The sequence below is a fragment of the Tinamus guttatus genome, unplaced genomic scaffold (assembly GCF_059628265.1).
Source record: "Tinamus guttatus ecotype Peru unplaced genomic scaffold, ASM5962826v1 Tinamus_guttatus_pri_ptg000546l, whole genome shotgun sequence".
In the NCBI taxonomy this organism is placed as follows: Eukaryota; Metazoa; Chordata; class Aves; order Tinamiformes; family Tinamidae; genus Tinamus; species Tinamus guttatus.
The window spans coordinates 2,019,255-2,029,482 of record NW_028289080.1 but is presented as its reverse complement, the minus strand read 5'-3'; the positions used below and the strand labels follow the sequence as shown (position 1 = coordinate 2,029,482).

The window sequence follows — 10,228 nt, the reverse complement described above, 5'->3', positions numbered from 1 at the left end:
TTTTCTAATAAAGAAATTAAAGCAAAGCCCTTGCCGGCGCCATATGCCCATCGCAGCTGTCTGCCCTTGGTGCTGTTCCAGCCCGGGGCTGGCAGCGCTGACGCCGGGTGGGCATGTTCTGGTGCTGTGCACCTCTGTCCAGTGCCACCACAGAGAGCAAGGAGATGCCCAGCTGCTCGTGCCTGCTACTGTCCTGCCCCTGGGTGCCGCGCTGGGCAGCAGGGTTCTCAGCGCGCGCGCCGAGTCCCGGCCACCTAGCTGGCGGCGTTGAGCGTCTGAAATTTCTCCCGCAGGTTCCTGACGAGGCCGGGGCGGGTGGCATCGGGGGGCTCCCAGGGCCGCGGCGGCGGCGGCTCGGCCTGGCGCCGCCGGTACGCCTCGGAGGCTTGGTAGGCCTTGCAGCGCTCCACCACTGCCTTGAGGCAGATCTTCTCGCGCGTCGTGGGCGAGCGGATCTGCACGTAGCTCTCGGGGTCAGGTGCCGCCTCGGCACCCCCGGCCACCCGCTCCAACACGATTACCCGCTGGCCAGGGCCCAGGGCGGCCTGCGCTGTGACGCACAGCGCCCCGTCGCTGTTGTTGCGCTGGTGCTTGGTGGCACCGCTGTCAGCGCCCACCTCAGCGCTGCGGCTCCGGCCGTTGGCAGGCGACGCTTTGACGGCCGCTCGCCCGCTCCGTCCTGCCGCCGCCGTCACCTGCTCTGGCGCCGAGCGGCTGCGGTTCACAGGCGGTGGCCGCCGCGGGCCAGCGCTGTCGAAGGCTGCGTACTTGGAGCGCAGCTCGCGGACGTCAGGCCAGGTGAAGGGCTCGGCGGCGCCAGGGCTGAGTGGGCTGCGGGAGGCCAGGCTGCCCGGCGAGGGCAGGCGGGGGCTGCCGCAGGACGGGCTGGGTGAGAAGCGCCGTGGGGACTTGTCCTGCGGCGAGGCGGCCGCCGAGAGCGACGCCAGTGGCCGCTGCTCCTGGATCACCACCTGCTCGTAGCTGGGCAGCGCCAGGGCGCGTTTCGGCACACCTAGGAGAGCGTCGTGGCAGGGTGAGGGAGGTGGCGGAAGGGAGGAGCCCTCCCGTCGCCACCATCCCGCGCCGCAAACGCGCTTGGCTTTGCCGCCCCCCCCCTCCACATCCCACCTGTGCCCGCGGCCGGGGGCTGCTCCTGGGCTGTGGCCGCCCTCACCCGCATGTCCTCCTCCAGCTGGGCCAGGCTCCGCTGGCCCCCGGCACGGCGGTTCTTGATGCGCAGGCTGTACTGGCGCGCCAGCTGGTACACCTTGGTGCCGGGGCGCTCGGCCGCTTCACTGGCGCCGCTCAGCTGCAGCAGCCGCGGGTGCGGAGCCGGTGGCTCCGCAGCGCCCGACTCCCGGGGGCGGCTCGCAGGCGGAGGGCTCTCGGTGGCGGCACCCACGTCGTCCTCCTCGAGGATGAGCAGCGGCTCGTGTGACTCCAGCCCGTTCTCCTGCGGTGGCCTCTCTGCCTCCTGCCACGCTGCGGAGGGCGAGCAGAAATCCTCCCCGGGCAGCAGCTCCACCACCTCCGGCTGCGCCAGTGGGGCGGCCTTGGGGCTGGCAGACAGCACCCAGACAGCGGTGCGGGCGCCCATGTCGTGCTCTGGTGGTGGCCGGGGCAGGCTGTTGAGGCGGAACACTGAGTTCCTCACCAAGCCCTTGGGGATGTAGGAGAGGCTCTCGCGGCGCTTGATGCTGAAGCTGGCATCCTGGTGCTCGGCGTGGTCATAGTAGCTCTTGATCTTATCCAGCAGCAAGCGGTCCTGCGTGGAGAGCAGCGACTCCTTGCGCGGGCAGGCCAGCGGGTCCGGTGAGGCTGCGGCGCTGGTGGGAGCCCCGCACTCGCCCTCGTCGCTGGCCGGGAGCGGGGGGCCGCTTCGGGCGTCGGGGGCACTGCCCTCGAGGCTGAGCACGCTGCTGCTGCGGCTGGGCAGCCGCGGTGTAGCGGCGCCCAGCGAGCCCCGGCCCTCCTCGGGCGCCAGGCTGCTGCGGCGTGAGAAGCTGCTGCCGAAGCGCTCCGCGATGACGCTGGCCTGGTCCAGCACGGAGGGCCGCAGGATGCTGCCAGGGGCGTGCAGGGCCCGCTCTTCTTCCTCTTCCTCCTCCTCCTCCTCGCTGCTCAGGGTCCGCAGGTCCTCCGCCGTCTCCGCTGCAACCCCACCCAAGCACGACTCCGGCTCCAGCTCGCCCTGCTCGTGCCGGCCCAGGAGCATCGCCTCCGGGGTCCCCACAGACTCCATGTCTGATGAAGAGGGCTCTTCGAGGTGCTCTGCCACCCCCATGGGCATCCCCAGCACCTCCCCGTGCTCCTCATCGCTGCCGGCCTGCAGAGTGGCAGCCGGGTGGGTGCCGGGCCCCACTGCGCCCGTGCACCTCCCGCACGGGCTCTGCGCTCACCTCCTCGCTGGCCCCGGCGGTGTCCACACCACGGCGCTTCTCGCAGCAACCCGGGCCTCGGCTGCTCGGTCTCTTGCAGGCTTTGGGCCCTTCGGGCACCTGGGCATGCCCCAGGGCCTGGGAGAAAAGCCAAACATGGGGCATTACAGGCTGGAGGGCGCAGAGCAGAGGCAACGCGTCCACAGGCAGGGAGGAGGGCAGAGCAGCTACCTGCTCCTCCTGGGGGCCCACGGGCACGGCCTCGGCACTGGGCAGCTCCTCTTGGCAGTCCTCGCCGAAAGCCTCCCCTTCCTCCTCCTCCTCTTCCTCCACGACTCCCTGAGCCATAGCCCAGGGCCTGGGGCGCTGTGAGGGCTCCCCCAGTTCCAGGAGGGCTCCCTCGCTGCCCGCATGCTGCTCAGGTAAAAGCAATGGCTGCTTTTGTGCTCAGCACAGCAGGGCCAGGCTGGGGGCACAGCACCGTGGCGTGCCAGGCCTGGTGGCCGCTGGGGACACGCCAGGGCCTCCCCACCAGCCCACCCTGTGCCCCGGCCTTACCTGGAGACCTGCCAGCCGCACATGGAAGAGACAAGAGCAGAGATTAGTGGAGGGGTCACGACGACCCCCCTGGCTCGTGCCTCAGCCCTTAGCCGGGCTGCAGGGCTCACTTGTCTCACCCCACAGGGGTCCCTTCAGCCCTCCCCTGCCTGTGAGATGCCCGCTGGGCCCGCGGGGGCTGCTCACCTTGCTCCCCCAGCTGCTGCAGGATCTGCTTGGCAGGCTCTGCGGGGAGAAGAAGGGGGTCAAGCCCGGCCACAGCAGTGGCTATGGGACCTCCAAGCTGTCCCCCGCCCCGCAAAGCACCACAGCCTGGGCACCAAGCACCACACCTAAGAAGGCCCCTTAGGGCCAGCCTTGTCATACCCCCCTTCTTCAGGAAGCCACCAGGCCTGGCACAGCCCACCAGGGTCCCTGGGCACAGGGGGACATTGGCCCTGCCCTGCCATCACCATCACCCCGCCACCATCCCCTGGGCACGTTCGCACCCGACTGTCTGCGCCCGCTGTGCCCGTGAAGCCTGTCCGGCAGCGTCTCCGCATGGTCCCGATGCTGGAAGGGCTCTGAGGATGGGAGGGACACCCGTTAGACTGGGCAAGGAGCACCCGTGTTCCCTGTGGAGCCCAGATCTGGCTGCCCACACAGGGGTGACCATGAGAAGCTCTGTCCAAGCCGTCCACCTTCCCACCCAGAGCACTGGGGTCCCTCCAGTGTGGAGACCCTTCTGGCACGGGCTTTGGGACAACAGCCACCCCTCCAGTGCCCGGCTCATGGTGCCTGGAGCTGGGAAAGGGCTCTCGGTTGGCATCAGTCCAACGGCTGCTGGACTTTGCCCCAGGGACGCTTGCAGGGCAGGGACAAGCGGCGAGACCAGAGAGAGACAACAGGGACGCTTGGAGAGCGGGGCCTGCAGCGCCGCCTGGGCTGTGCTGTGCCAGGGTCATGGCTGGGGACTGGCGGTCCCAAGCTGTCACCCGAGATGGGCATGGGCACCGTTGCTGCTGCCAGCAAGGCCGGTGGGAGCGCAGAGCTCTGCAGAGGTCATCCCGCGAGCCCGGCGCTCACCCGACTGCCGGCGGCCCTGGCGTGGCTCCGCGGACGGCTCCTCCAGGGGCTGGCACGACCAGCTCTTCTTCAGCCGCTCAGGGCTGTAGCGGGGCAGGCGCGGAGGGTCTGCGGGGCACACGAGGCGACGCTGAGGCACGGTGGCCCGCAGGGGCAGCAAGGGGCATGCAGGGCACGGACAGCACTTACGGAACAAGTCCATATCCAGGATGGCCTCCTTGGCCTGGCAAGGAGGAGGGAAGGAGAGAGGTTGGTGGACGAAGGCCAAGGTCACCCTGCCCACAGCCACTCGTGATGGCCGTGCTCTGGAGGGGGGACCCTGGTGCGCCCTGTCGCAGGGAGCCCGGCGCGTCCTCACCTTTTGGGGAATGATGGCATGGTGGTTCTCCAGGATGAGTCGCTTGATGTGGTGGGTCCACACGCGCTTCTCCTCCACGCTCTTGACCTGTGGGGCAGGGTGGGCCGTGGGTCAGTGCAGTGGGGCCTGCCAGGTGCCATCGGCCCCCTCCTCGGCTCCCATGGCGGGGGGCGGCCTACCTGCAGGCTGTACTGCTGCTTGATGTGCTTGTAGTGAGCCACGCTGAAGCACAGCGAGTCCCGCGTGCTCTCAATCAGCATCAGAGAGGAGCACTGCAGGGAGACACCATCAGCCCCACGGCCACCCCATGGCCACCCCTACAGCAAGATGTCCCCACATTGGGCAGCCCCAGCACGATTAGGGGATCGGCTCATCTTCCCCACGGGCAGCCACAAGGCCACAGCAGGTGCCAGGTCCCGGCTGCTGCAGTCCTGTGGGTCTCACCACTGTGCAGCACCCACCGGGATGTGGTTCTTGTAGACGTAGTGGTCCCCACGCCGCTTGGTGATGAGCAGAGCCTTGTCGAAGAGGAAGAAGGCCCGCTCATTGCGCACGCGATGTACCCGGAAAGTGCCCTCCAGCACCAGCTCCCCGTATGTGGTCAGGTCTGGCCCTTTCCAGTTCAGCAGCAGCGACTGGATCTCCTAGAGGACCCAAAGAGAGGAACACGCTGGCAATCCACAGCCAGAACACCCTTGTGGGGACATCGGCGTCCCCCCAACCCTCACCTGCTGGCGGATGGCGTGTTCGTGCTTGCGCTTCATGTCGTTGATGTACCAGGCCACACAGGTCATGGTGTCGATGGCCTCCACCACCACCTCGTAGTCGTCCCCTGACTTGTGTTCAAAGTGCTTAGCGATCTCCTGCGGGAAGGAGACCGGCATGGCTCAGGCAGGCGCTGACAGCCATGCCCGATGCTGGGATAATGCTAGAGAAATGCCCCATGCCTAAAATGCATTGGGGAATACAGTGCGCCAGGCGCCCCAGTTGTACCAGGTGCTCCAATTGTGAGGGGGACAACATGGGAGGACGTGTTGTGCCAAGTGACCAAACCACCTGGGGAACATGCCACACCAAAGGAACAGACCACACCACGTGCTCGGCCTGTCTCGAGGGGATATGCTTGGACCACAGCAGGCACCCATGCTGCCAGCAGTGCCCGTGTCACCTCAGGTGCCTGCTCACCTGTAGCAGCAGGTGGTATTTGAGGATCCTCTGGACGGGCTTGAGCAGGTAGGCGCCGAGGGGCAGCGCGTGCCGCATCTGCTCCTGGCACTCGCGGAAGAACTTGGCCTGCTGCTTGTTCCTCATGCACTCGGTCAGAGCCGCCACCGAGCTGACGGGGGACACGCACACACGTGCTCAGCCTTAGGCCAGGGCTGCCCTGACCCAGCAAAGGAACCCGGAGCCAGAGCCAGCCCTGGCTGCTTGTGCGCCCGCACGCACTCACTTGGGGTAGTTGTTGCAGTACTGGGTGTAAATATCAAACTCCTGGCTCTGTGGCAATGGAGAGGGCGAGGTGAGAGCCTGGCACTCGCCACAGAGTCTCCCCGTTTGCCATGCCCGCCAGGTCCCCACGCTGCACACGCTGGGGATGCCTGCATCTTACCCGGGTCACGAAGCAGACGGCCACAGCGACGGGGTCGTTGTCGCAGCTGTCCAGGTTTTGCAGCAGGTTGCTGTTAGAGAGAGCATGATGTTAACAGAGTGAAGAGAGTGACGGTGCCACGCACGGCCGGCACACCAGAAGCAGGACACCAGGCGAGGCAGGAGGGGTACGTGCACAAGATGACCCTCATCCACCACCAGGCCTCCCAGCAAGCGGCCACCTCGTGGTGCCACACCACAGGAGCACCAGTCCCAAGGTCACGGTCGAGCAGCGGCACCCAGCCGCCCAAGATGCCCGCATGGAGGCACCGTGGCTATTCACCTGCTCAGCTCGTAGATGTCCTCGATGTTCCCGAAGAGCGCGCTGACCTGCTCCGGCCGCAGCAACGGCTCCTCCGCATCGATGATCTTGCCCAAGTAACCCTGCCGAGCAGCCGTGATCGGAGGTGACACCCGTGGCACCTCCCCACCTCATCCTTACCACAGAGGGCCCCCCAGTCAATGGGGAGACGGGGGCTGCATTCCAGACTCCGGCCAAGCCGCTCACCTCCACAATGCTGCGCAGATCCCGCGCGTAGGTGCGCTCCGACTCCACGAGCTCCAGCACCACGCGCTCCACGTAGCTGGGCTCGGTGCTGGGGGCTCGGGCACCGAAGGGTGAGAAAGGGCGGCCGTTGCGGGGGCCCAGCCAGCCCGCTGGCGATGCGTTGTTGTTACTGTTGTGCAGCCCACCAACCCACGGCTCGGTGCCATCTCCAGGCGGCTCCTCTCCTGGTGCCTCCATGGCGCAGCTCGTGTTGAACATGGGACTCAGAGCAGGGCGCTGCAGGCAGGTGGGCACCGGCATGCCGGCATCTCCAGGCAGTGGCAGAGCCCGTGACAAGTCTGTGGGGAGAAGCGGGGCAGTCAGGGAGGTACAGAGCCTGGTCTTGCTCCCATTCATGGGCAGATGTTTGGGGGATAAAGAGGATCCGCACATCTCCAGGCAGCTAGGGCAGGGGAAGCAGCCCCCAAGGTTGACCCGACGGGTAGATACCCCTCCTCAGGACCCACCAGCCCTTCGGGCTCACCTCTTGGACACACACACATGACCATCCAATGTTCTGGGTTGACCTCATGACAGGAGTCCCCATACCCTTACAGCCTTCAGGGCTGACCCGATAGCCAGAGGCACATCCCAGATACCCCAAGCCCTGTGGGTTGACCAGATGCCCACACACCACTCGGCTCCCCTGCCATGGGACCCTCCAGCAAGTTGGGCTGGCCACCCTAGACATGGCAACATGGCACTGCAGGCCACCCAGCTCATCATCCCCCTCATGCCCAGCCACAAGGTTGCTCCATCAGCAAAGAGACCTTGGATGCCCATGGGGCACCCACAGCTGCCCACACTCTGCCTCGCAGCGCCACAGGGCCTGGCTCAATGAGGCCTCCACGCTTTGCCCCCCATGCCCATCCCAGCCGTATAGGGCTGCCTCCCTCTTATGTCAGAACCGGGAGAGGAGCCAGGAGACATGTTCCTGGAGCAACACATGGCCGGGAGAGCACCGGTGCCACCGGGAAGAGCCCTCCGCCACACCTTGCCTCCCGCCTCCACCCACCAGCACCCCCCGCGTCGGGGCCCTGCGTCACCGCCGCACCCGCGGGCACCTTCCCGCTCACTCTGTGCCGGCCCGGCTGCCGTTTCCGGCCGCACCGGGCTGGGCAAGGCACCCGGCTCGAGCTGGGAGCCGCCTGCCGTCCCATCCCACACGGTGTGGGGCGCTGGGGCACTCCGGGTGCTGCGAGTGTCCCCCAGGGTCAGGAATCCTACGCCGCCCGGGCACACGGGGAGTGCGGGAGCAGGCGAGGACTTGCCGCGACGCTTTCCGGGAACGCGGCCATACGGAGGGGTGGCCACAGCTGTCCACGTTTCCGGAGCGGGAGCCCGGAGCAGCCGGCAGTGGGGGGCTCCGCGGCACTGCTCGCAGACCAGTCCCACCAAGGGGGCCTCGAGCCGGTGACCCCCTTCAGCCCCAGGGCACGGAGCTGCCAACCGGTCAGGCCGGTTCCCGAGTTCCCGACGGCTCCTCCCTGGCGCAGGCCCGCTGGGATAACAGCGCCGGGGGCCAGGAGACGGCAGCTTCCGCACGCCCGGCCCCGTTGGGACGCGCTGGGGGGGCCCGGCGGGCTCCCGGCCGGCCTAATCCGCTCAGCATGCCGGCCCAGGGATTAGAGAGCCAGGCCGACGTCACGGGCTCGGCAGCCTCCCCGCCGCGCGGCGCTTGGGCCGCCCGCACACCCCGCCAGCCCCCGTGGAGGGGGGCGTTATCCTCTTACCCCCGGCAGCACCACCGCAGCGGGGAGGCCAGAGCCTTCGCGCTTCTCCCTGCCGCTTCCTTGGGGACGGGATTAGCCCTGACCTTAACCCCCTCACGACAAGCCCGAGGCCAGTGGGAGCAGGGCCAGAGTGGGGCAGGGGGGAGGCAGGGCCCACTGCAGCCCCTGTCCGAGGGACAGTCGCCGGAGCCATATATGGGAAAGCACTTCACCATTTCCAGGCATTTTGGATGCCAGCGGGAGGAGACGGCCAGTGGCAGCTGCCACGGCGCCAGCAGGGCTCAACAGGACACTGGTGCCAGCGCTGCCATCCCCGGCCCGGGCGCCCGGCTGGCACCATGGGGCACCAGGCACGGGCCTTGCATGAGCCCTAGGGCTTCGCTGGGGTGGGCAGGACATGCGATGCCCACGGAGAGAGCAGCGCAGGGAGGCGGCGTGGGGGTCCCACGAAACCTGGCCCCACTACAGCAGCCCGGGGGGAGGTGCGGGATGGCCAGGCGCGGCGCGGGTGGCCGGTGTCCCGTGGGGGACAAGGACGGGAGGACGGAGCAACCAACCGTGCGGGGGCTGCAAAAGCCTCTTAGCGTCCGGAGCCGGCGGCGTCCCACGAGCGCCTAATCTCGCCGTGGGGGGGACGCGGGGCCCGCGGGTGCCCCCTGCCCGGGCGCAGCCGCGGGGACAGATCGGGGTCCCGGAGCAGCCCCCCGCCCGCCCCCTCGGGGGCCGCTGCGTCGCGCGGCCCCGCGTGGGGAGGAGGGGGCGGCACCGTCCGTCGGGGGGGCGCCCCGAGCGCTGCACCCCCCGTGCCCGCACCCCGAGTCGGGCTTGGGACACCCCCCCGAACACGTAAAAAGCAGCCCCGGCCCCGCGCGCTGCCCAGCCCCGACCCGCGTCGCGGGGACCCGCCGGGCGCCCCGGCGAGGGCCGCAGCGGGACGCGCCGCCCGCGCCCCCCACGGCCCCGCGCGGCCCCGGGGCCCCCCGTGCCGCGAGCCCCCCGCGTCCCCCCGGACTCACCGCGCGCCGCAGCCGCTGCCGCCCCGTCCCGGCCGAGCCCGCAGGAAGCGGCGGGCGAGCCCCGGGGGCGGGGACTGCGGCCGCCCCGCCCGGGCCGCGGGGGCCGCTCCGACCTCGCCCCGGCCCCGCCGCGGTGCCGGACGCGGTACCGGACGCGCTACCGGACGCGCTACCGGGCACGGCCCCGCCGCGGCTCCGGGCAACTTCCCGGGCACGTTGTCGTCGCGGACACGGCACGGACCCACTCCTGGCCCCAATCCCGACGTCGGCAGCCTCGGAGGTGGAGCCGGACGGCACCGAGGCATGGAGCAGCGGGGAGCGCTAGCACCCACGGGGGCTACGGGCACCCTGAGGGAGCCCCCCATGGGACTGTGCCCCCCACACCGGGTCCCTTTTGAGGAGTGGGCACCCTGTGAGGTCCTTGCTCAGAGCCACGAGCTGCCCACCGTGGTCCCAGGGGACACAGGCACCTCATCATGGTCCCTGACCTAGGGGACCCCTGGACAGGGTGCGAGCTCATGGCATTGGCAATTTCCCCCCCAGCTCCAGCCACGCTCCAGCCCTGCCAGCTGGTCCCTCTAGAGCTGGTGCCACCTCCCTGTGTCCCCCGTAGGGTCAACGGGGCCGGTACACGAACGCTCTCCATCCCGTGAAGGATGCCAGGCCAAGAGCCCCCTGAGCGAGGCGCTGAGCCGGGAAGCCCGTCCCGGCCATCCCAGCCCACGTGCTGCTGGCGCCCGCAGCACCTGCCGCTGTGGAGAATGGTGCCATTCTGCGGGCGGGCGAGACAGGGTGCTTTGTGCCGCCGGGCCCCGCTGCTCAAAGGCGGGATTGTTCGGGGCCTGCCGCCCCCGGCGTCGAGCACGGCCCGGCCTCCGTCCAGCCGGGGGGCAGCGGGAGCCCCCGGGGCCACGTGCCTGGGGACA

The 10,228-nt window shown here is 69.1% G+C and overlaps 1 protein-coding gene across 1 annotated transcript; it reads right to left on the bottom strand.

The window, feature by feature from the left end:
* Window positions 1-254: 254 nt before the first annotated feature.
* PLEKHG3 (pleckstrin homology and RhoGEF domain containing G3) lies at window positions 255-6,814 on the bottom strand. The gene is given in 19 exon segments (XM_088534240.1): window positions 255-1,012; window positions 1,129-1,463; window positions 1,605-2,326; window positions 2,400-2,516; window positions 2,610-2,792; window positions 2,937-3,033; window positions 3,110-3,161; window positions 3,425-3,499; window positions 4,002-4,109; window positions 4,191-4,224; window positions 4,360-4,446; window positions 4,539-4,631; window positions 4,821-5,003; window positions 5,088-5,222; window positions 5,545-5,695; window positions 5,810-5,856; window positions 5,969-6,038; window positions 6,290-6,390; window positions 6,515-6,814. Coding segments are annotated over 19 exon segments (3,648 nt in total).
* Window positions 6,815-10,228: the final 3,414 nt, after the last annotated feature.